Source organism: Pristiophorus japonicus, chromosome 6 (assembly GCF_044704955.1).
Source record: "Pristiophorus japonicus isolate sPriJap1 chromosome 6, sPriJap1.hap1, whole genome shotgun sequence".
NCBI classification, from domain to species: Eukaryota; Metazoa; Chordata; class Chondrichthyes; family Pristiophoridae; genus Pristiophorus; species Pristiophorus japonicus.
This window is the reverse complement of record NC_091982.1, coordinates 51561521-51587689: the sequence shown is the minus strand read 5'-3', so window position 1 is coordinate 51587689 and position 26169 is coordinate 51561521. Positions and strand designations below refer to the sequence as shown.

General features: G+C 44.1%; 2 protein-coding genes across 2 annotated transcripts in view; one reads left to right on the top strand and one right to left on the bottom strand.

Annotated features, from left to right (window-relative positions):
- The window catches only part of tbc1d8b (TBC1 domain family member 8B), a 90686-nt gene extending 77298 nt beyond the window's left edge, over positions 1-13388 (top strand). Inside the window, exons 18-20 of the mRNA XM_070882858.1 lie at positions 654-743; positions 2106-2209; positions 11454-13388. Coding sequence (XP_070738959.1) covers positions 654-743; positions 2106-2209; positions 11454-11870 — 611 coding nt within the window. The 3' untranslated portion in view covers positions 11871-13388. The remainder of the gene's footprint in view (positions 1-653; positions 744-2105; positions 2210-11453) is intronic.
- Positions 13389-20955: 7567 nt separating this feature from the next.
- The window catches only part of npas2 (neuronal PAS domain protein 2), a 104110-nt gene continuing 98896 nt past the window's right edge, over positions 20956-26169 (bottom strand). Inside the window, exon 21 of the mRNA XM_070882060.1 lies at positions 20956-21181. Coding sequence (XP_070738161.1) covers positions 21017-21181 — 165 coding nt within the window. The 3' untranslated portion in view covers positions 20956-21016. The remainder of the gene's footprint in view (positions 21182-26169) is intronic.

Sequence of the window (26169 nt, the reverse complement as noted above, 5' to 3'; positions counted from 1 at the left end):
GGGTTGGAGGAGGAGAGAGTGTTGGGGGGAGCGAGGAGGAGAGCGTTTTGAGGGGGAGGGGCGGGGAGAGCAGGAAGAGACCGGGCGGTGGGATGGAGGGGAGAGGTGCAACTCAGAAGATGGATCATGTTCTTCCAACCCCCTGGTGTGTGCAAGTTCGGTGCGTGTGTTACAAGGGACGTCGTTGTGGTGGATGAAATCCAGAAGTCACGACACTGTCACTATTCACTTCATACCCAATAAACTTGTTAACAATCGGCACATAATACCCCATCTATGTGAGGGAGGGGGATGGGGGGATAAGGTCTTGCGCTTGGGTAAGGATCTTCAGCTGGCAGAGGGATTGCTGGGATAAGGATCTTTAGCTGGGGGAGGGATGCACTTGTGCTCGGGTAAGGGACTTCGGCTGGGACTTGGTGGCTTTTGGGGAGATTTATCCTCTGGCTTCTGAAGTCAAAATGGATAGAATTACAAATTGGAAATTCACTCAGAACTTGGACTTGATGGTTCCAGTTACACATTCCAGAGGAACTTCAGGGTGTGGCTTTGGCCCCCTTGGAGTATATCAGAGAAATGGCTGCATTTCAGTTCGTACAAATAGATGCATCCTTCTTAATATGGTTCTGGCCTTCACTTTGCTCTTGCTCTTACAGCATTTACTGAAGATGAAAGTACAGTTCCTGCAGCTTCAAAACGGCCTCCACTTTTTGATGAAGCAATGACTCATGATGGTCAGCTCAATGGTTTGTATTGGGGTTTTTCGTCTGTGTTGATGGGATTTGATTCCTGATCTCAGCTGTATATTTGTGGCGAGATGTAAAATGTGCTCAAGGTCTTCTGAAATGTCTCCTGGGTCATGTAAGGCATGGGTTTTGGGCAGTTGAGACACAATTCTAAGTTGGTGTTGGTTCACAATATAAAACTGTCCACACTTTGACACATATTGGTAAGAGTGGCACAGACCTCCCAAGCTGAAATTCATCTTCAAATGAAAACTGCGTTTGACTGCCTTGCTTTATTGATTTCTCGTAAACAAAGGATAAATATTCGAGCTGTGAGGTTGCCTCAGCACTGCAGGATGGTTGATTTAAGGTCACTGGGTTTAAAACTGGAGACCAGAATTTACAATCCAAGTCTTGCCTTTTCCACATGAGCTTCCCTTGACCTCTGCACAGCTGAAGCTAATGGAAGAGAAAAATGTACTGTGTTGCTGTGTTCACTGCTCAAGCAGAGGCCTTGAAGGGTTGTCCACTGAGTGATATTAATTGCATCGCGTGCGATATTTATGGACTGGAACTTCTGATCGGGAGTGGGGGCATGGCAGTGATGTATGGTTATGAAGGAAGGGACTGAGAAAGAAAGGAAAATGATAACTGCTTTCCCTCTCTTTTCCCCCCTCTCCAAATACAGCTTATATTAAGGTAGATATCAAGATTAGATTTCCAATTCAGATACATGGTTTTTGGATTCCATGGTTTATCTGTTCTGTTTACTTTCCTACCTGTTTTGATGTCCTTGTGTTCTAATCCTACATAAGGTACAGCCACAAGCACCAGACAAAGATGGGAAGTTCAAATGGAACATTGAGGGCCATTTTCAAAGTGGGCATGAAGTTGGCGCAATGGTTGCTCTGCCCCCTCATTGGTGCGGGAGTGAAGCCCGAGCCATCGACAAGACAGGGCCTTATTAACAGGCCGTCGGGGAGTTGTGAGCATCCTGCTGTAGCTTGCCAATTCTGGGAACCAGCAGTTATAAATCTCCCCCATTAACTTTCCAGTATCTAGTACTTCATTTAGATGTGTATGTGAGTGTGTTGTATGCATATATGTAGACGTAAATTTGTATATTGTGTATGATTTATATTAACATCAGTGTGTGAAGTAAAACGGCTCATAAGTGTTGAAATTGTTTCCTCAATGGTTATGAATATTTAAAAAAAATGTAATTGTCTTGGTACAGTTTCTGCTGTAAAGAATATAACCTCCTTAATTCGGGCAAGGAGTTAGTGAGATATCAAGCTGTAGAATTACAAGTTTTTAGTTTCAGTATGAATTTTTTTTTCTCCCCAACTGTTCAGTAACTTTTCCCCTCTTTTTGGACTTCAGGGAGTAACAAAGGGAAGGTTGACATCCAATCATATTTGAAACAGTGGCATGATGAGCTGGCACGGAAGGAAGAAAGTATCCGGGACTTGCCACGCATAAATCAGGTGACAATACAACCTTTTTCACCGTTTATACTAGCCACAGTTTTGGCATTTATCATCTAAGCAGAGGCAGCAGGAACTGGTTCTGCACACTGTCCTTTCATTTCTGGGTTCCCAGATGACGGGATTGAAGTCTACTTTCTTTGCCAGCTGTGTAAGAGTCGATGGTAAAATGCACTTGGGCAGATTAAATATCGATTGGGTGCGGAACAGCACCACAAAATGATCTATGCTTTGGATGGGATGTGAATCTATAAACACATGGGAGCCAAGGAAATGTGATTTGTGAGGATCAGGTGCTTAACTTTTAAGTGCTTAAATTCAAAATCTTCTTGTTTACAAATCCTTGTATGGTCTCGCCCACCCCTCCCTCTAAAGCCTGTAACAGTGTGCTCTCTGCTATTCTGATTCTGGCTTCCGTTGCATTTTTCCCTATTTTCTGCTCCCATGCTTAGCGGCATTTTGACCCCGCGTTCTTGACGCACTCTCCCAAACCTTTTCCCGTTGCTACCTGTTCCCCCTATTTTTAAAAGCCTTCTCTAAATCTACTTAGTTGGCTGCCCCTAATTCTTCTCCCTACCTGCTCATTGTCCAGTTCTCTCGAGCTCTTTGGGATCATTTATTATGTTAAACGTGTGAAAATCAAGACAACTTGTTGCTGTCTCCCTGCAATTCTCCTGAGCAGTAATAACCTAGTTGTTAACCTGCTGCTCTGTGTCACATGAATTGAATGATCCATAATTTGGCCATTAATCTTGTGTTCCCTCCTTCCACCAAAATCATGAGACTAATTATCTGCAAGCATTAATTACAGTCCGTTTCCAAAAAGAAAGACTTTTTAAGTGTGGATTGTTGTCGTCATTAGGAGTTAAAGCAAGCTGCAAGAAAGCAACTGGTTTCTGTGTGCTTTTAGGGGGGAGGTGTGTCCTTGCAATGATATGGCTGCAGGTATTTATATTTTACTCAATTAGTAGCCCGAAGAGCATTTATCCACTTGTAACTTAAAAAAACAACTGCAAATCATAGAATGGTTACGGCACAGAAGGAGGCCATTCTGCTCGTTGAGCCTGTGCCGCCCCTCTGCAAGAGCATTTCAGCTAGTCCCACACCTCGGCCCTTCCCCGTTGTCCAGCAATTTTTTTTCCTTCAGTTTCTTATCCAATTCCCTTTTTTGAAAGCTACAATTTAATCTGCCTCCTCCACCCTCTCAACCAGTGCATTCCAGATCCTAACTACTCGCTGCGTAAAAAAGTTTTCCCTTATGTCGCCTTTGGTTCTGCTGCCAATCACCTTAAATGTGCGTCCTCTAATTCTTGCCCCTTCTGCCAATGGGAACATTTTCTTTCTATCTACTCTATCTAGGCCCCTCATGATTTGAGCACCTTGATCAAATCTCCTCTCAACCTTCTCTGCTCTAAGGAGAACAACCACAGCTTCTCAAGTCTATCCATGGAACTCTGAAGCCCCTCATTCTTGGAAACATTCTTATAAATCTTTTCTGCACCCTCTTTAAGGCCTTCACATCCTTCCTAAAGTGCAGTGCCCAGAATTGGACACTACTCCAGTTGAGGCCAAACCAATTTTTTTTTTAATAAAGGTTCATCATTACTTCTTTGCTTTGTACTCAATGCCTCTATTCGTGAAGCCCAAGATCCCCTAAGCTTTTTTAACCACTATCAACCTGCCCTGCCACCTTCAATGATTTGTGCACATATACCCCCAGGTCTCTGTTCATCTACCCCTTTATAATTTTATCCTTTTGTTTATATTGCTTCTCTTCATTCTTCCTACCAAAAGAGCCAATTTCATATCCATGCTGCACTGTCACTTTTATTCCATGGGCTTCAAACTTTGCTGGCAAGCCTATTATGTGGCACTTTATCAAACACCTTTTGGAAGTCCATGTACACCACATCTACCGCATTGCCCTCATCAACCCTCTCTCTTATCTCATCAAAAAACTCACTGAAGTTAATTAAGCACGATTCGCCTTTAACAAATCAGTGCTGGCTTTCCTTAATTAATCCACACTTGTCCAAGTGACTGTTAATTTTGTCCCTGATTATAGTTTCTAAAAGCTTCCCCACTACTGACGTTAAACTGTCTGGCCTGTAGTTGCTGGGTTTATCCTTGCACCCTTTTTTGAACAAGGATGTAACATTTGCAATTCTCCAATCCTCTGGCACCAGCCCTGTATCTAAGGAGGATTGGAAGGTTATGGCCAGTACCTCTGCAATTTCCACCTTTATTTCCCTTGGCATCATTCATCCCATCTGGTCCTAGTGACTTATCTACTTTTAAGCGCAGCCAGCCTTACTAATACCTCCTCCTTATCAATTTTTATCCCATCCAGTACCTGAACTACCTCCTGTTTCACTGCCTTTGGCAGCATCATCTTCCTTGGCAAAGACAGATGCAAAGTACTCATTTAGGAAGACTTTTGGATTCCCTTTTTTGTTAGCAGTCTATTCTCATACCCTCTCTTTGCCTCTCATTTTTCCTTTTTCACTTCCCTACCTTTCCCCCCTTGTGGGAATGTACCTTGACTGTACCCGAACCATCTCCTCTAAAGGCAGCCCATTGTTCGATTACAGTTTTGTCTGCCAATCTTTGATTCCAGTTTACCCGGGCCAGATCCATTCTCAACCCACTGAAATTGGCTTTCCTCCAATTCATAGAATCATAGAAATTTACAGCACGGAAGGAGGCCATTTGTTAGAAATATGCCAGGTTCAGGCTACCTCTATTCACTTTAATAATCCGGATCGACTGTAAAACCAATCTGGTGGATATATTGTGTTTAGAGTTTAAGACAGAATATAACACATTAGATATATTGCAAAAACATACAACTGTAACGGGTAGTTGATTCCGATTGGACAAATGGCTGGCGTACGTAAGCAGTTCTCTGGTTTAATAACTTTCTCTCGTCTCGAGCTTCCTTCGGTAAAGCATGGGATCACTCTGTGTTCGACCAGCTCCACTTTGATTCCGCTCTTCCCTCACCGTCTGCGACTACACGTTTCCGCGAGGTCACTTTTAATCTATTTTTAGGGGTGGGCCTGAACCTGGATATTGACAAGACCTTTTTACCTATCGAGGTTCCCCTAAAAACTTAATATCCAATAAGACTTCTAGTTCTTTGTATCGATCCTTGTTTCAAGAACCCGCCTTAAACATGTCTTCCGATTGTGGCCATATGTCACTCTGTTTACACTAACTCAGGATCTCTTCCTGTGGAAATCTCTTATCTCTCGCTTCCTGATCCTCTCTGATCCCAGAGGCCAAACCAGAAAACTGCTCATTATCTCTCTTGCAACGTAGCTACATGTTTGTTAACTCTTACAATTTCCATCGATTCTAAGCCTTTTCTATACAAATTGCCTTCAAGATACAAAGCCAAACTGAAGCTTTAACTTGAAAACCACAGTTAATGGTTGTCATAGACATGAGCATTTCTGAGCATCTTCAAAAGACAATTTGTCTCCAGTTCAAAACAATGAATTAAACACAGCATTCATACCAGTTTTATACATTTGTAACAGTTTTATACATTTTAAGACATCCCTGATTTCTAACACATTTCGGCCCATGTCCACTAAAGAGCTACCCAGCTTAATCCCACTTTCCAGTGCTTTGTAGCCTTGTAGGTTACGGCACTTTAAGTGTATATCCAAATATCTTTTAAATGTGGTGAGGGTTTCTGCCTCTACCACCCTTTCAGGCAGTGAGTTCCAGACCCCCACTACCCTCTGGGTGAAGAAATTTCCCCTCACATCTCTTCTAAACCTACCCCCCCCAATTACTTTAAATCTATATGCCCCCTGGTTGTTGACCCCTCTGCCAAGGGAAACCGGTCCTTTCTATCCAGGCCCCTCATAATTTTATATACATCAATCAGGTCTCCCCTCAGCCTCTTCTGTTCCAAAGAAAACAGACCCAGCATCTCCAATCTTTCCTCATAGCCAAAATTCTCCAGTCCAGGCAACATTCTTGTAAATCTCCTTTCCAGTGCAATCACATATTTCCTGTAATGTGACCAGAACTGCATACAGTACTCCAGCTACGGCCTAACCAGTGTTTTATACAGTTCAAGCATAACCTCCTTGCTCTTGTATTCTGTGCCTCAACTAATAAAGGCAAGTATTCCATATGCCTTCTTAACACCTTATCTACCTGGCCTGCTACCTTCAGGGATCTGTGGACCTGCACTCCAAGGACCCTTTGTTCCTTTATACTTTTCAGTGTCGTACCATTTAATGTGTATTCCCTTGCCTTGTTTGACCTCCACAAATGCATTACCTCACACTTATCCGGATTGAATTCCATTTGCCACTGTTCTGCCCACCTGACCAGTACATTGATATCTTCCTGTCATCTGCAGCTTTCTTCATTATCAACCACACAGCCAATTTAAGTATAATCTGCAAACTACTTAATCATACCCCCAACATTCAAGCCCAAGTCATTGATATATACCACAAAAAGCAAGGGACCCAGCACTGAGCCCTGCGGAACCCCACTGGATACAGCCTTCCAGTCACAAAAACACCCATCAACCATTACCCTTTTCTTCCTGCCTCTGAGCCAAGTATTTTTACTCTAGATTGCTCCCTGTCCTTTTCCATAGCTAGTCTAAACCTTATGATACTGTGATCACTGTTCCCTAAATGTTCCTCTACTGACACTTGCTCCACATGACCCACCTCATTCCCCAGAACCAGATCCAGCAATGTCGTCTCCCTCGTTGGACCGGAAACGTACTGAGCAAGAAAGTTCTCTTGAACACATTTCAGAAATTCTTCCCCCTTTCTGCCCTTTACACTATTACTATCCCAGTCTATGTTACGATAGTTGAAGTCTATATATAGAGTATAGAATTACTCTCTTCTTGCACCTCTCTAATTTCCTTGCAAATTTGCTCCTCTATTCTTCCGACTAGTTGGCGGCCTATAGAATACACCTAGTAGTATAATGGCACCTCTATTGTTTCTCAATTCTACACACACACACATTCTGTCCTAGACCCCTCCAGGACATCCTCTCTCTCCAGCACTGTAATATTCTCTCTCATCAATACTGCCACCCACCTCCTTTCCTTCCTTCCCTATCTTTCCTGAACACCTTGTATCCAGGAATATTTAGTGCCCAATCCTGCCTTTATTTAAGCCAGGACTCTGTTATCGCCACATCATATTCCCATGTGTCCAATTGCGCCTGTAGCTCACCAACCTTATTTACCACACTTCGTGCATTCACACACATGCACCGTAAACCTATCTTAGATCTTCTTGTATTCTCTTTTAGTCTGACCCCACCGAATACCGTACTATTTCTTACTCTAGTGCTGTCTCTCCCAATCCTTTGTGCACCTAATGCTTCATCCTATGCCCATCCCCCTGCCAAATTAGTTTAAACCCTCTCCAACAGCACTAGCAATCACCCCCCCCCCCCCAGCTAGAACATTGGTCCGGCTCTGTTGATGTGCCTTTTGAGGTCCCACCTCCCCCAGAACCGCTCCCAATGTCCCAGGAATCTAAAGCCCTCCCTCCTACATCATCTTTCCAGCCACACATTCATCTGCTCTATCCCACTAATTCTATACTCACTAGCTCGTGGCATCGGGAATAATCCGGAGATTACTACCTTCGACGTCCTGCTTTTTAATCTCTCTCCTAGCTCTCTAAAATCTGCCTGTAGGAGCTCCTCCCTCTTTCTGCCTATGTCATTGGTACCGATATGGACCACAACCTCTGGCTGTTTCCCCACCCCTGCCCCCTCAGAATATCCTGCAGCTGCTCGGTGACATCCTTGACCCTGGCACCAGAGAGGCAACTTACCATCCTAAAATCACATCTGCGGCCACAAACGCCTGTCTGCTCCCCTAATTGTCAAATCTCCTATCTCTATTGCTTTCCTGAACGAGAGCGAGATGCACTCTGGACTCCTGCACTACCTGCCTGTTCCTCTTTGTCTGTCTGGTCACCCATTCCCTCTCTACCTGCACACTCTTGCACTGTGGAGTGACCGCCTCCTGAAACGTGCTGTCCACGTAGTTCTCAGCCTCACGGATGCACCACAGTGATGCCAGCTGCTGGTCAAGCTCTGAAATCTGGAGCTCGAGCTCCTCCAGCTGACGACACTTCTTGCACATGTGGTTGTCCAGGACACGGGAAGTGTCCCGGAGTTCCCACATGGCACAAGATGTGCATTCCACGGGACCGAGATGCTCTGCCATGCCTCTACTTAATAGACTATTAAGTAACTTAACAGAAATAAACTAAAGGCTTATTTTTTTTTTTAAATCAGCAGCTACTCACCAGTCAGCTTCTTCCCTTGCGCTGACGTCGCTCACCTTGCTCTCTGACACTCTGGCTTGCTCCGGGCTGTTGAGCCTACCTTTATCTGCGGCTGCTCCTCTCCCTGTCCCGCAGGTCTGCTCTCGTGTCGATTAACTTGGAGACATTGAGTTCTGCGACTACACTCCTACTTTTCTGTCAGATGCCTCCACCACCTTCCCCCACTCCACCGTGCTCACAAAATTCCTCATTCTGCTTGCGATTCACTCCGTTTGCCAATTTCCCAGCTTCTCGCCAAACTCTGCTCAAGCAAATGCTGGAAATGTGCAATAAAAACAGAAAAAAAACTGAAAATATGCAGCAGGTGAGTCAGCCAGTTCTGAGCAAGGGTCAAGGGTTTTATACCCAGGATCGGCCTCCTGCTAACATGCCATCCAGAGAGTTGAATACCGTGGTTCACAAATCAAAAGTGGTCCTCATGCCAATGTTTTTGGAAGTGTACCCCATGAAGGACTGACTTCCTTTAGCAGGGAAAGAGAGAAAATTCATAATCTGTAATCCATTGGCCGAAGACTGAAGATAACAGATGGAATGCGTTCCATCCTCCTGAAGGCCATGACTCAACATGAAGCACAGTTCTCGAAGTGTTAGCAGCTCTTCAGTACCTTGCCATTTGGCTGCTCTTTGTATTTTCTTACGAAATGAGTTGTCTTTGGACTGTTCGACTATAGCAGAGAAGCATAGCCAAGCCCAGCTGTAAAACAATTTGAATCTGACAAACCCAAATATGGTTACAAAGTAATCCGTTTATTGTGTTTGACCAAGTCCAGACATACGCAATGTCTTTGAGCAGTAGCAATAGAGAAAAATAAACGTAATTACCCGCTTTTATTTTCTCTTTCTTCTTCCCCCCCCCCCCCCCCCCCCTCAGTTGTCATGTCCCTAGCAGATGCTTGCTGAAGATTGGCTGATTCAGCACAGAGCATGGCTTGAACTTGGGATCTTCCTGATCTGTAGGGCACACTTCATTCTGTGCAGCACTTTCAACTGAGCCATCGGGGGAGCTCAATTGCAGCTCTTGGATGCATTACCGCGTAACAACAGTGACTGCATTTCATTAGATATGAATGAAGCACTTTGAGATGTACTGAGGATGTGAAGAGATGTCTTGTATCTGCTGCTCAAGAGAGATTGAGTCAATTGGGCCGATATTCTCTGGAGTTTAGAAGAATGAGAAGATCTCAATGAAACATAGGATTCTGAGGGGGATTGATGTTGGAGGCTAAGAGGTTGTTTCCCCTGGCTGGAGAGTCTAGGGGGTCACAGTCTCAGGATAAGGGGTCGGACATCTAAGACTGAGATGAGTAATTTCTTCGCTCAGAGGGTTATGAATCTTTGGAATTCTCTACCCCAAAGGGCTGCGGCTGCTGAGTCGAGTATATTTATGGTTGAGCTAGATAGATTTTTGGACTCTAGAGGAATCAAGGGATATGGAGATCGGGCAGGAAGGTAGAGTTGAGGTAGAAGTTCAGCTGTGATCTTATTGAATGGCGGAGCAGGCTCGAGGGGCCATATGGCCTACTCCTGCTCCAAATTCTTGTTACTGGTGAAACCAAATCCACAATGTCATAAGGTGGATTTTAGTTTTTTTTTAAAAAGCACTGCCATGTCCATCTAATCTGTTTTAGAAATATAAATAAGCTAATTAAGTTACATATGCAGAATACTGCGGATGCTGATACTCTGATACAAAAACACAACATGCTGGAAGCACTCAGCAGGTCTGGGTTTCTGTCTGCCCATCTTCCGCCACATTCCCAGACCACGGGAGCCTTTCAAACTTTGGCAGGTTTTTCAGGCTTCCCCCCCACCCCCTCCTCTGTTGTTCCGCCGTAACCATTTAAACCAGGAGTGTGCAATTATCTGAGCTGGAGGGCCACTTAAGTTTTGGTGAGCAGTTGAGGGGCACGCACCAATCACGAGGTCCCCACAGACCGCTCACCAGCTCCTGCCACTGGAACAGATACGGCCGAAGAAATATTACACAGCCACGCAGCAAATTTAAAGGGACTGCACATGGGTCAAAAACATTAGAGGGAACATTGCTACACACAGAGTTGTGTTAGCAGCTACCATTAAAATTTTAAAAATCAGTGAATGCAATGTCCAATATTCCTGGCTCTGTTTAGTTATGCCTTCACTATGCTAATTAAGTGGGATAATATTAAACCAAGTGAATAATTCTGCAAGAATTAATAACCCCACTAACAGTCATTGGTGAGAGCGAAGTGTTACATTGGTAAATTGGAAACTGGACAACTTCATGTTGATTATCACTCCCACTTCTATCCTGCCAATAATTTATAAACATAAATTCATAGTTGTCAGATGCTATCTTAAATACACAAGTGTAGTGTAAAATAGTAAAATCTTTCATTACGAAATAAATGAAATGATTGATCGATTATATCTTGTACTGAGTCTATGTGGCTGTTTGGCAGAGCGGCACAAGTCTGCGGTGCCTCCCACGCTACTGTTGTCTTGGTGTTCTGAGTACTGGAGCCCGAGGCTTCGCAAGGCTAGAACTACAGTCGCGTTGCCTCAAGTCCTTGTGCTCCGTGTCTAAGACGGTGATGCAAACCCCCTTGCCATCGTACTAATGGCACCTGGAGAGGAAAGATGCAACGCTGGTCTCTTTCTTTGGTTAACCCTGAGAGAGCTCTTCTCGACCTGAACTGTTTCTCTCTCCACAGATGCTGTCTGACCTGTTGAGCGTTTCCAGCATTTTCTGTTTTTATTTAAGTTGCATGGTTGGTTGTTTAGACCATTGCAAAAATAATATTTGGGGTTGAGATGGGAATAATCCTGTTGTCTATGGAAGCGAAAAGACATGTTTCCAAAAAATCTTTTTCCATGTGCCTGATGACGTGTATTTCTTAATTCCCTAGTCGCAATTCGTTCAGTTCTCCAAGACGCTGTATAATCTGTTCCACGCGGATCCTAACGAGGAGGCACTCTATCGAGCTATAACAACCGTCACTGGCCTCCTGCTTCGAATGGAGGAAGTTGGGAGAATGCTGAACAGTCCAAGCTCTCCCCTCCGAAGTAAGCTCGGTATAATTCAAGATTGCCAAGGCGGTGACAGTATTCAGGAGAGCCAGACGTTGCACAAGGGTGAAGATGCTCCCCAGGAAGGCCAAACAGAGATTGAATGGACCTTTGCCTTTGAACAGATACTGGCCTCGCTGCTAAATGAACCAGTTTTGGTTACATTTTTTGAGAAACGTGTAGATATAAATACAAGAATAGAACAAGCTAAATCTGTTCAACTGAGGTCTAAAAGACAGTCAAATCCCATTGACTGAGATTGCCCTGTGGTCTCTTGAGTCATTATGCCATGTTATGTTCTGTGATGTGACAACCCAGTACAAACACACAAGCCCAGAAATTTCTGTTGCCGATGGCAGCAGGCAAATGCATGACCTGTTTTGCGTGATGTTTCTCTGCTATTTTAACGCAGGCTTAAACCTGTTTGTGAATGTCTCTGCTAAAATAACGTACAGAGGAAAGTTACCCAAACGCATTTAGCATTTTTTTCTGGTAATCAAGTGATTGCCAGTCTACAATCTTGCTGTCATATATAGTCTGTTTGGTACATAAACATGATGAACCCGTCCTATCAACCACAAGGCAACTGTTCTCTTCCTGCCTTTGAGGGTTTTGTTGTTTTTGTTTACATGTGCTCGTGTGAGATGATGTGTGCCTAAGAAGGCTTATATAAAATGAGGCGCTGAACAATATAGGAAGAGGCACTGCAAATGCTCCTGATAGAAAAATAAGTTCGGACTTACAATATCAAATTATTCTAGATTTTCTGTAGCAGAACTTATCAGATCAGCGCGTATTCCCATGAACTCCATTGGCTACCATCGCCAGTCTGCAGAGGGTGTACATGTAGTTCTTCCCCACCCCCCCGCCAGCTTGCCAGGAGATTATGGGTAAAACAAAATTATTGCTGTGCTTTATGGAGTCTGAAAAGTTGTAACGAGACTGAAGGAGAATGCATTTTTTCTTATTTATACCAAAAGGCATTTGTTTTTTAATGGTATAAAAAGAGAATTATTTATAACTTGACAAATTCTAATAGAAAAGGGAATCTTTTAAAATAAAATATGTTCTGTATTTTTGAAGTATGTTGCACACTTGGACACTTTCAAATGTTGATCTATATTGGCTTCTTTCCTGCTTTAAGAATATTTTTTATGAAACTGTTGAATAATTAGAGCCCATAATATATAAAAAAAAAATAATGCTGAAGCTAATTTGCTGTAGATGTATGAGTAATTGTAATCATTTAAAAATATAAAGTTTACAGGCATTCAACTTTACAGTGCAAATGTCTTGAAACTGAGCATTAGTTACAGAATTACACTTTGGTTTAATTGCTTATGTTCAATGAAGATAATGCAATGTTAAAGTAATAACCTTTGAGTTTGTATAAAGGCACATTATATTTCACGTCTAAGTTAAAACAGTGTATAGAAAACAGCAACAGCTGCTTGAGACCTCTGCTCTTGAAATGTTAATCTCATCCGAAAACCAATTCACTGAAAGTTTGTTTCTTTGAGATTTAATTTAAAAAAAATCTAGTTTTTGAAGGAAGAAATGTTTTTGTGCCAAAGACAGAGCCACTTGCTTTATGTTGTGTATACAAAATGTGTACTCCATTGACTCAGTCCTTCTGTTTTAAATTCCTTTTGTTCCTTCAATAGCCTCACCTAAAGGGTATGTTTAGAATAAATATTTGCTTTTCCAGTTCACTTGGTTTTTACAAATTGTATTTTCTAGTTCTCATTATATTTGCTTTCTAATAAAAACATTGACAGGCTAAGTTGGAAAACTTGCATTTTTTTTTAACAAAGAAATGTACAATACTAGTATATGCAAATTGATTTTTTTTTTAAGTAATCAAAGGATGATCTTGACACAGTGCATATAGAGATTGTACCAGCAGCTGTAAGGATGGCCTGGAATTGATATTCTATCAATTGAAGTACTATAAAGAGGGGAAAATATCTGGAGAGAAGAAAATGTAATCTTTAGTGTATCCAGTAGCAGCAGTGTGTCAAAAAGGGAGAAACAAGATTTTAAAAACTAAAAGTAACAAGCTGAGTAAGCCGGTTAACGTGTGTGCTATCTGTATCTCTGGCGCACTCCATTAATTTTTATTTCTCTGTCTCTGTTCAATTTCACTTTGCCCAGACTAGAACCCATCATTTTATCAACAGGAATAAAAATGCCAGCTAAAAGAGATCCACCCATCCCCACAGACCAGACTGAATTGCCCTGTTCGGAGTGATTATTTCCACCATCTATGGTATGTGGGCACCCTCCCACCCCCATCGGAACCGTGCATATGCACCGGAGATTCCAAATGTGCATGCGCTGAACCACAGAGCTGCGGCCTGCAGCCTCAACCACGCTTTCCTCCCTGTGGGTTCGTAGGGGTTGGGGGGAGAGGAGAGTGGCTTGGAGGGGAAGCAGAGAGGAGCACTGAGGGGCCTCCAAGGGGATCAACCAGAAATCTGGTCCAACCCACTGATGCAAATAAACGCTGCCATTTGTCCATCACACGTTGAGAAGTTAGTTTATTTTTGGTAAGTTATGTGCCAACTGGAGTAGAGTGCTCATCTTGTGCAATAGATCTCATTCATCTTTCTAAAACCTGAAACTTGGAGCAAGCCCAGGTTAGATACAGAACATTAGATGCAGAGTAAAGCCTCTCTCTGCCCCCATCAGTATGCCTCAACACCAACCTCAGGAAGCCATCTCTTGCTGCACTGGTGCACATTTTCCATTATTCTCATCACCCACCCCCAAGTACTCCGAGATTGCCAAACTGCAGTATATATTGTGAATTGGTGGGAACTAGGTTGAGGATATCAAATTAATTTCATGCAAGTTTAGTGCAGCTGGAGGAGAGAAGCCTTTCATCCCATCACTCTGGGCCCAGGACTCAAGATTAAGGACAATGTGCATCTGTTCTATCACCACTAACCCAGGTGATAGTGCACTTAAAGCTGAGGAACATTCCCTACCGACTTATCAGTGACCTGGTACTCTTCAAAAGAAAGTTAGAATTTATATTCATAAATGACAACACACTGATCTCGTATGGCACAACAACATTGCTCTAGGTATCTCTTGCAGAAACAATTGCAGTATCCTTGTTTGCTGTTAAAAGAAAGACTTGAATATATATATATATATAGCGCGCCTGGACAAATAGACACAAACATAATGTGATCATGCAAGAAAATGGAAAATGTTTGGTGCTTACACAGAGTACTGGTACACGGTGAATATTGAGTATGGGGGTTTTGTGATGGTCTGTCTTTATATAATTAACTTGTTAGTACATCTGACAGAGGTTGTACTTATTGAAGACAGCTTTGGTTAAATTTACAAAAGAATTCCATTCATGTCAACTGTTATTTGACACACATTTTCACTTTTGAGAAAATGTGGAGAAGATTGCAAACAATATCCGATGGTCAAGTTAATTATGCAGAGACACGTCATTGCACCTACTATTGTGCACAAGATGTTTACTGTAATAACAGAACTTAAATCCATCGAGATTAGGGTGTACTACATAATATATAACCACCCTGATGTAAAGCAGGACTATAAATAATTCTTGAGGCACTTTGTCTTGAAGCACATTAATGCACGCTGGACCTATGCTAAGTTTAAATGCCAAATACTTCCCAGTTCTTGCAAGATCACATAACCGTGCTTAGGAATTCTTTGCACACTGATTCGCATGTTTGCCGAGTTTTAGGCAGGCTCAACCATCTCAAGAATTGTCAAGTCCCTGCAGCAGCACTGCTGTCCCTGTTGCAGTGTGATGCTTGCAATGTTGCGAGTGCTCTTAATTTTTATTAACGAGATTGTTTCCAGTGCTCCAAATATATTAATTTTACTCCTTATTGTAGTCTCCATTGTAGGTATACATGCGTGGTAACATTTCGTGCAAAATTTTTTACCAAGGTGATCAATCCCTTGAACGTGTTCTTGACTGTTAGTGAATCGTAGAATGTTACAGCTCCGAAGGTGGTAATTTGCCCATTGTACCTGTGCCAGCTTTTGAAAGAGCAAATCACTTAGTCCCATTCTCCTGCCCTTTTTTCCCCAAACGCTCCATAGAATTAAATATTGCCCGACTTTTTTTGATATGGATTCCTTCACCCAATGTATTTCCTCCCTTTTTTTTTTCCCTTTTACCGAAACAACATATCAACTTGTTCATATGTAAATCAATGAGGATTAGGGTGTGTTTTATAATTAACTATTCAGAAATAGAGGCATTGCTCACCTGCACTTGTGACTGGAATAGGTGGGTAAACTGCGACAATTACCTGAACAACTGCCAGTCGTGACTGATTGTCAGCACTCGCGCCTGAGTTGGAAGGTTCAAAGCCCACTCCAGAGACTTGTGATCATCTATGCTGACGCTTAAGTGTACTGAGAGTCTCGTGTCTGGCATGTGAACGATGTGGCCTGCCCAGCGGAGTCAATCAAGTGTGGTCAGTGCTTCAATGCTGGGGATGTTGGCCTGGTCGAGGACGCTAATGTTGGTGCGTCTGTCCTCCGAGGGGACTGTCCTCCCAAACAAGCCCCATGTGGGCAGAAGAAACGTTACAGGGACACTCCAAGGCTCCCTGAAAAAGTGCAACATCTCCACTGACACCTGGGAGTCCCTGGCCAAAGGATCGCCCTAAGTGGAGGAAGTGCAGCCGGGAGGGCGCTGAGCAACTCGAGTCTTGTCGCCGAGAGCATGCAGAAATCGAGCGCAAGCAGCAGAAGGAGTGTGCGGCAAACCAGACTCCACACCCATCCTTTCCTTCAGCCACTGTCTCTGTCCCACCTGTAATTGGACTGTACAGTCACCTGAGAACTCACTTTTAGAGTGGAAGCAAGTCTTCCTCGATTTCGAGGGACTGCCGATGAAAATGGCTTTAAGGTATAGCAAGGTGCCATTTTTCAGATAAGCTGCTAAATTGAGACCCCATCTGCTCTCCCTGTGAAACTATTCGAAGAACAGGTCATAGAATCATAAAAGGAGGCCATTCGTCTCTCTGGGCTGAAAAAACGCTATCCAGCTTAATCCTGCTTTCCAGCTCTTGGTCCATAGCTTTATAGATTATGGCACTTCAAATGCATATCCAAGAACTTTTTAAAATGTGATGAGGGTTTCTGCTTCTACCACCCTTTCAGGCAGTATGTTCCAGACCCCCACCACACTCGGTGAAAAATATTCTCCTTATACCACCCCCCCCCCCCCAACCCCCCCTCTAATTCTACCAATTACTTTAAATCTATGTCATCTCTGCTGAGGGAAAAAGGTCCTTCCTATCCACTCTAGGCCCTTCATAATTTTATACACCTGAAGTAAATCTCCCCTCGGCTTCCTCTGTTCCATAGAAAACAACCCCAGCCTATCCAATCTTTCCTCAGAGCTAAAATTCTCCTGTCCTGGCAACACCCTCGTATATCTCCCCTGCATCCCCTCTAGTGCAATCACATATTTCCTGTAATGCGGTGACCAGAACTGTATGCAGTACTCTAGCTGTTGCCTAACTAGTGTTTTATACAGTTCAAGCATAACCTCCCTGTTCTTGTATTGTATAGTCTATGCCTCAGCTAATAAAGGGAGGTCTAACACATGCTTTCTTAACCACCTTATCTATGGTTCTCATGTCCCGGCCAACATCTATCACCCAACCACCTTCGTATCAACTGTGGCTCAGTGGGTGGCCCACTCACCTGAGTCAGAAGGTTGTGGGTTGAAGTGCCACTCCAAAGACTTAGCGCACAAATCCAGGCTGGCACTCCAGTGCAGTGCTGAGGGAGTACTGCACTGTTAGAGGTGCTGTCTTTCAAATGAGCCATTAAACCGAGGCCCCGTCTGCACCCCTCCGGTGGACGTAAAAGATCCCATGACACTATTGCGAAGAAGATCATGGGAGTTACCCCTGGTAACATGGTCAATATTTATCCCTCAACCAGCATCAGTAAAACAGATTATATGGTCATTATCACATTGCTGTTTGCGGGAGCTTGTGTGCAAATTGGCTGTTGTATTTCCTACATTACAACAGTGACTACACTTCAAAAGTACTTCATTGGCTGTAAAGCACACTGAGACAACCGGTGGTCGTGAAAGGTGGTACGTAAATGTAAGTCTTTTTCAACCAGCAACATAAAAAAAACAGATTATCGGGTGATATACCTCACTGCAGTTTGTGGGAACTTGCAATGCACAAATTGGCTGCTGTGTTTCCCTGCATTATAGCCGTGACTACACTTCAAAAGTACATTATTGGCTGTGAAGGGTATCCTGAGGTTGTTAACGGCGCTATATCAATGCAATGTCTTTCTTTCACAGTGAGGAAGGATGCATTGGCAACCAAGGCATCATGTTCCCTCCAATGTTCCTTTACCCAACTGTGGAATGCCTTGCCATCATCCTGCATTCAAAAACATTCTCCCAGCCCTTCGCCTCAACCATGCCTTCAGCCTCGCAACCAAACCCTCATTTTCCCCTCCTGCTCGATTAACATCAAAGCCTTTGGGCGGATGTGCTAATCGTTGTTCAGAAGGTCCTGTTGTTGTGGGATTTTGTGCCTTCTCTGGAACGTGACTGAGATGGGAAACTGGTGTCAGCTGGAGTCTCCAGCACTCTGTGCCACCACTGCTCACCAAACAGTAAGTAACAGAAAATAAATATTCTCATATAAGTAACTTTGCTCTCCTCTCAGTACCATTTGCCTTGTGACACTGGCAGGCTTTTCCAGGATGTTTGTGCCATAAATGCAAGAATGAGATTTGTCTTGATGTAGCTTTGACACTGCTGCCTCCTTGTTAGGTTCAATAACAACATTCAGTTACATTGTCCAGGGTCTGTGTTTATTTTATATCGGAAGTGAACTGTATTTCTCAATCAATCTGTGCAGAAAATAGCAGCCAAAGTCTGAAGGGAAAGTCCAATGGGAGTTGTGCAAAGATCATTTATTCACGTAAAGACATAAATTGCCCACCTCTTTCTGTAAGACACTTTTTCTGTAACAAATTGAATGTTACATCATATAAAATAAAACTTATTTGCTATTATTATAAGGATTTTTTTGTACAGAATTTAATATAATACAGTATCTACATCAAGTAACACTCCTCGCTGTTTGTCCAATATATAACCAGACAAACAATGACTCCAAAGTGCATATTCTCAATTTCCTCCACAGGTAAACATCACCATCACCATCACCGTCACAACATCTGATCTTCTAAAGGGATGCAAGTCCAAAATGCATCTCCGAAAAGAACATACATAAGATCATGTAACTACGACAGGCAGGCTGGTAATGAGATTTTAACTTAATGATTACAAAATTGATCATGGCAAGTGATTTGTTCCTATTGGAATTCTGTGCAGTTTCCACTCTTCATTCCTTCACTTTGCTGGATGCAAAGTATTAAAAAAAATCTTGTATGCTCTCTCTATATTAATATTGATTGATTTCCCATATATGTTGATTGAATTATCAATCCCACAGTTCGTCCGACGTTGCCTTAAAAGTCTCATTAATGTTATCTGTGTCAGCTTAAAAGAAATTGATTCACGTAAATAACAATGTAAGAGATTGACAGAAACTAGTGTGTTACAAATGACGGGACAATAGACAGTGGGATGTTTTGCTGGTGAAGCTGACCAATCGATACAAGTATCTAAAGGTTCTACTCATTATACTTCTACAGCAATAAGACCATCAACTGTTGGCCTATGGACACAATCAGGGAAGAGTTCAGGATCCTGGCAGTACAAACCAGGGAAGGTGAACAGGAAAGCTAGCAGAGCTGAGACACGATTTTCGGGTCGGAGGCGTTCAGACGAAGGAAGCCTCCAACCGCAATTCCCCCCGCAATTGGGTCAAGAAGAGAAATTCAGTGGCATGCAATTATTCCCTTGCTGAAAATAATCACGTAATCTTCCTGATGGGTGGCCACGTAGAACGTTACAATTGAGAAGGAATGTGGTTTGTACTGGAGCCAATCTTAATAATGCCTTGCGTAGTGAAGAAAATCTGGACATACATTCACGTGTGCATTTGAACTCATCCTCACACAGCAGAATCTCGCTCACAAGCCATAGATTTAAACCACAATTTCCCTGTTTAGTTCTGAACTTACTAATATTTTTTAAAATATATATATATATATATTTTAGTTGCATGTTTGAAAAGCAGTAGACATTTTTTTATTTTTATTTGGATTTTCAATTCCTGAGAATGTTTTAACTGCCGCGAGAATCAGGGAGCATTTGATTCTGGACCTGAATTTTTTTTTTTAAATGCATTAACTAGTGTTACAGTTTACACAGTGTACAGTAGGCTGGCAGAAAGGTTTAACGTGTTAAGTTTTCAACAGGTTCCACAGTGAAGCATTTGGTTCTGATCCAAGAGGAGAATTACCTTTTCATTTACTTGTGGTCGGATTTGTTTTTTAATATATATATATAAAAAATAGTAAAGCTATTTAGAAAATAAATGTGTTGTTTAAACAAAGACTATAGATAGCGTAACATTTACAGTGTGTTTGTCTTGCAGTTCTAGCTATTCATAAATGACTAAAGCAAAACCAGAAATAGTTTCACAGCATCACACTTAACTTCCTGCCAATGGCAACGATTAATATCAACTCAAAGCACAGGCTATGTAACACAACACCTGATGAAACCAAATGCACATTTAACATAGCTTTTAACAAGGTCACTTTTGCCATTGTTTTACCAGTAATGCCGCCTTTGTGATTACTTTATGTTGTGACAGTTTAGTCGCAATTACTATTTTCACAATCAAATGTGACTTTTTTTTTTAAAAAAGCCTATCTTCCGTCGACGAATGAATCATATCAAAAACTGCAGTTATAAATTGTGACCAATGAGGTGACTGAATCTCAGAACGTACTGTGCTTGCTAAACAATGGATTCTGCTTGGCAGGATGACAATTCCCTAAGAGGTTCACGTGTAGAGTGGAAGGTCATTGTTGAAACCGTTCTAGCTGTATGATTGGTGATCTGGCACCACCTTTCAGCTTTGTTTTTACAAGCAGATCTCAGAGAACCTTGGTGGGGAGAGGCAGAGTGGGAGAATCGGGTGAGGGGTGGGGAGAAGATTAGCAGAACAAAATGAATCAGGATTTTTTTTTAAAGTTTTGTCTGTGAAGAAAGCAGCTTCCTTTCAGAAAGATGTGGCCACCTCTGTCTTGCCTTGTTGGAACTTGGCTTTTCTTCAGCCTCATAGCTGCCACGCTAGCTTTCAAGGACTGGGTGAAGTCACGTATCCGTCCCTCCTGGGTATGGTTGAACCTTCACCCATCTTCCACAAATTTACCACTGCGGCATGTCCAATTTGTGGCGCTGCGTCGTCCGCTGCTGGCTGGTCCTTGGTTACCGCGGCAACTGAGCATTGGACAAGTCCGAGAGGCCACTGGCACCGCTTTGCGTCCCGCGGGATTGATGCTGCGACAGGTATCCCATGTTAACGTGCTGGGGTGAAGGCAGGAAAAGAGGCTGCGGCTGGCCACCTTGCATCACTCCGCTTGGCGGCACTTGCTAAACAAACAAAGCGTGTCGTTACAAATCGATTTATTTCAACTCGACATCAAAAGCATTTGTTGGAGAAATATTTTCACCTCCCTCACTTTCCATCCCACTTTCCATCCCATTTACCATTCCCTCTGTCTTTGTCCGAGGGCTCTGCCCACACCCTCTGCAACCAACTACCAGGCCTGAGATGTGTCCCAGAATGACTTGTGCATTTAGTTCCTCACCCACTTGCCCACTCTCCCCAAGGAAGATCTAGCCTCCGTTCTGTGCCTCAGCCCCAGTGGCACAACAAGAGATCACAAAAGCATTCATGCGTTCCTGAGAGTGGCCAAAATGTATCTGCATTTGGAAAGTAGGTGGGTCATTGTGAGATGTATCACCCAGTCTCCTAGAATGTGTATGATTTGACTTTTGGGGTTCAGAGAAGAATTATTGCAGTGTGGCTTGCCAGGCCATTTCAGAAGACGTTGAGAGGGAGCAGAAGAGAGTTACTTGAATGGTACCAGCGATGGGGGACATCAGTTACGTGGAGAGACTGGAGGAGAGTAGGGTAAGGGGAGATTCAAAATCATGAAGGGTTTTGATAGAGTAAATCAGGAGAAACTATTTCAGTGGCAGAAGGGTCAGTAACCAGAGGGAAACTCTGGAATAAAAAGCTAGTATCAGTAATGGTGACCATGAAACTACTGGATTGTCGTAAAAACCCATCTGGTTCACCAATATCCTTTAGGGAATGAAATCTGCTGCCTTTACTTGGTCCAGCTTATATGTGACTCCAACCCACAGCAATGTTGACATTTAACTGCCCTCTGAAATGGCCTAGCAACCCACTCAGTTGTACATCATCATAGGCGGTCCCTCAAACGAGGATGACTTGCTTCCATATGAGTTCACAGATATTTCAATGAAGGGCCCGATATTCCAGTCCTGAACTCCAGTTGAAAGGACCCCGTGAAGTCGCATGGCTTCAGGTCAAGCATAGGCAAGGAAACCTCCTGCTGATTACCACCTACTGCCCTCCCTCAGCTGATTAATCAGTGCTCCTCCATATTGAACACCACTTGGAAGAAGCACTGAGAGTAGCAAGGGCACAGAATGTACTCTGGGTTGGGGACTTCAATGTCTCTCATAAAGGGTGGCTTGGTAGCACCACGACTGACTGAGCTGGCCAAGTCATGAAGAACATAGCTGCCCGACTAGGCCTACAGCAGGTGGTGAGAGAACCAATATGAGGAAAAAACCTACTTGACCTCGTCCTCACCAATCTACTTCTTGTAGATGCATCTGTCCATGATAGCATTGGTAGCAGTGACCACCCCACAGTCATTGGGGAGATGAAGTCCCATCTTCACACTGAGGGCACCCTCCATTGTGTTGTGTGGCACTACCACCGTGCTAAATGGGATAAATTCAGAGCCGATCTAGCAATTCAAAACTGGGCATCCATGAGGTGCTGTGGACCATCAGTAGCAGCAGAATTGTGTGCCACCACAATCTGTAACCTCATGGCCTGGCATATCCCTCACTCTACCATTATCATCAAGCCAGGGGACCAATCTTGGTTCAATGAAGAGTGTAGAAGAGCATGCCAGGAGCAGCACTAGACATACCTAGAAATAAGGGTGCCAACGTGGGGAAGCTGCAAAATAGGACTACATGCACGCTAAAAAGCAGAAGTAGCATACTAGAGTCCGAGCTAAGCGATCTCACAATCAACGGACCAGTCCTGCCACATCCAGCCATGAATGGTGGTGGACGATTAAACAACTAACTGGAGGAAGAGGCTCCATGAATATCCCCATCCTCAATGATGGCAGAGCCCAGCACACGAGTGTGAAAGACATGGTTGAAGCGTTTACAACCATCTTCAGTCAGAAGGGCTGAGTGGATGATCCTTATCGGCCTCCTCCTGAGGTCCCCACCATCACAGAAGCCAATTCGATTCACTCCATATGATCAAGAAATAGCTGAGCACACTGGATACAGCAACGGCTATGGGTCATGGCAACATCCCAACTCTTGTGCTCCAGAATTAGCTGCGCCTCTAGCCAAGCTGTTCCAGTACAGCTACAACACTGGCATCTATCCGACAATGTGGAAAACTGCCCAGGTGTGTCCTGTCCACAAAAGGCAGGACAAATCCAATCTGGCCAATTACAGCTCCTTCAGTCAACTCTCAATCATCAGCAAAGTGATGGAAGGTGCCGTCAACAGTGCTATCAAGCGGCACTTAATAACCTGTTCACCGAAGCCCAGTTTGAGTTCCGCCAGGACCACTCTGCTCCAGACCTTATTACAGCCTTGGTCCAAACATGGACAAAAGAGCTGAATTCCAGAGGTGAGGTGAGAGTGATTGCCCTCGACATCAAGGCAATATTTGACTGAATGTGGCATCAAGGAGCCCTAGTAAAATTGAAGTCAATGGGATTGAGGGGGAAAACTCTCCACGGGCTGGAGTCATACCGAGCACAAAGGAAGATGGTTGTGGTGGTTGGAGGTCAATCATCACAGCCCCAGGACATCTCTGCAGCAGTTCCTCAGGGCAGTGTCCTAGGCCCAATCATCTTCAACTGCTTCATCAATGACCTTCCCTCCATCATAAGTTCAGAAGTGGGGATTATTGTGTTCCTAACATAGATGAGACTGCACACAGGGAGGTTAAAGTAACAGTGACCTCAGTCTTTAATAAGACATTCCAGAGTGAGGGGCCGGCTCATATACAGTGCACCCAAGGGGTGATGGGATCCCTTGGGACTTCAGGGGATGCGCTCCCTGGTGGCGGAACATGGGAGTGCATGCTTTACAGATACACATCACTCTCCCCACAAAGTCAAAGTGAAAACTATTTAAAAGGTGAGGTGGTTGGGAGCCTTTATTTCCCTGGTGGCTCCCCTCGGTACAAATGTTGGCTGTGCCCTCGCTGGGCTGGTGTGTTGTTGGCTTTGCAGGGCTGCTGGGTGAGCCTGGCTTTGCTGGGCTGCTGGGCGTGATGGGTTCAATTTGCTGGTCTGGAGTGGTGTCATTGGTCCTTTGGGTGTGTGTTGTGGGCTCGAAAAAGGTGGTGTCTGCTGTGGGTTGTTCAGGGCAGTCTGTGAAACGCAACCTCGTTTGGTCCAGGTGCTTTCTGCAAATTTGTCCATTGTCTAGTTTGACTACAAACACCCTACTCCCTTCTTTAGCTATCACCGTGCCCGCGATCCACTTGGGACCATGTCCATAGTTTAGCACATGCACAGGGTCATTCAGATCAATTTTCCGTGACACAGTGGCATGACCATCGTTTACATTTTCTTGCTGCCGCCTGCTCTCTATCTGATCATGCAGGTTGGGGTGAACCAGCGAGAGTCTGATTTTAAGTGTCCTTTTCATGAGTAGCTCAGACGGGGGCACCCCTGTGAGCGAGTGGGGTCTCGTGCGGTAGCTGAGCAGTATTCGGGACAGGCGGGTTTGGAGTGAGCCTTCTGTGACTCATTTAAGGCTCTGTTTGATTGTTTGTACTGCCCGCTCTGCCTGCCCATTGGAGGCTGGTTTAAACGGGGCCGAGGTGACATGTTTGATCCCATTGCGGATCATGAATTCTTTAAATTCGGCACTGGTGAAACATGGCCCGTTGTCACTGACCAGTATGTCAGGCAGGCCGTGGGTGGCAAACATGGCCCTCAGGCTTTCAATGGTGGCGGTGCTTCCCAACATTATTTCACATTCAATCCATTTTGAAAAAACATCCACCACCACCAGCAACATTTTACCGAGAAACGGGCCCACATAGTCGATATGGATCCTCGACCATGGTCTGGAGGGTCAGGACCACAAACTTAGTAGGGCCTTTCTGGGCGCGTTGTTCAACTGAGCACACATGCTGCATTGCCGTACACAGGACTCTAAGTCAGAGTCGATACCGGGCCACCACACGTGGGATCTGGCTATCACTTTCATCATTACTATACCCGGGCGTGTGCTGCAGAGATCCGAGATGAACGTCTCCCTGCCCTTTTTGGGTAGCACTACACGGTTACCCCACAACAGGCAGTCTGCCTGAATGGATAGCTCATCCTTAGGACGCTGGAACGGCTTGATGAGCTCTTTCAACGGGGATGCTGGCCCAGCTCCCATGCAGTACACAGTTTTTTTACTAGGGACAGCAGAGGATCTTGACTGGTCCAAGTCCTAATCTCGTGAGCCGTGACAGGTGATTTATCATTTTCAAACGCTTCCATGACTATCAACAAGTCTGCGGGCTGCGCCACCATCAACAAGTTTGCAGGCTGCGCCATTTCCACCCCCGTGGTGGGCAATGGTAGCCGACTGAGAGCATCCGCACAGTTCTTCGTGCCTGGCCTGTGGTGGTATAGTTATACACTGATAGCGCGAGTGCCCAACTTTGTATGCGGGCTGAGGCATTGGTATTTATCCCCTTGTTTTCAGCGAACAGGGATATGAAGGGCTTGTGATCGGTATCCAGCTCAAATTTGAGGCCAAATAGGTACTGATGCATTTTCTTTACCCCGAACGCACATACCAATGCCTCTTTCTCAATCATGCTGTAGGTCCTCTCGGCCTTAGACAAGCTCCTAAAGGCATAGGCAACAGGTTGCAACTTCCCCGCAACGTTAGCTTGTTGTAATACACACCCGACTCCGTACGACGACACATCACCTGCTAGCACAAGTCTTTTACACTGGTTATACAATACAAGCAGCTTGTTGGAGCATAAAATGTTTCTGGCTTTCTCAAAAGCAATTACTTGTTTTTTTTTTCCCCATACTCTGTTCTCACCTTTATGCAATAAAACATGTAGGGCTGCTTAACCCCGGTAGGAAGTTACCAAAATAGTTGGAGTCCCAGGGACGACTGCAGCTCTGTGACGTTCTGTGGCCTGGGCCCGTTCCTGATAGCCTCTGTCTTGGCGTCTGTGGGCCAAATGCCATCCGCCGCCATCTTTCTCCCCAAAAACTCCACTGCTGTTGCCATGAAGACGTATTTCGACCTCTTCA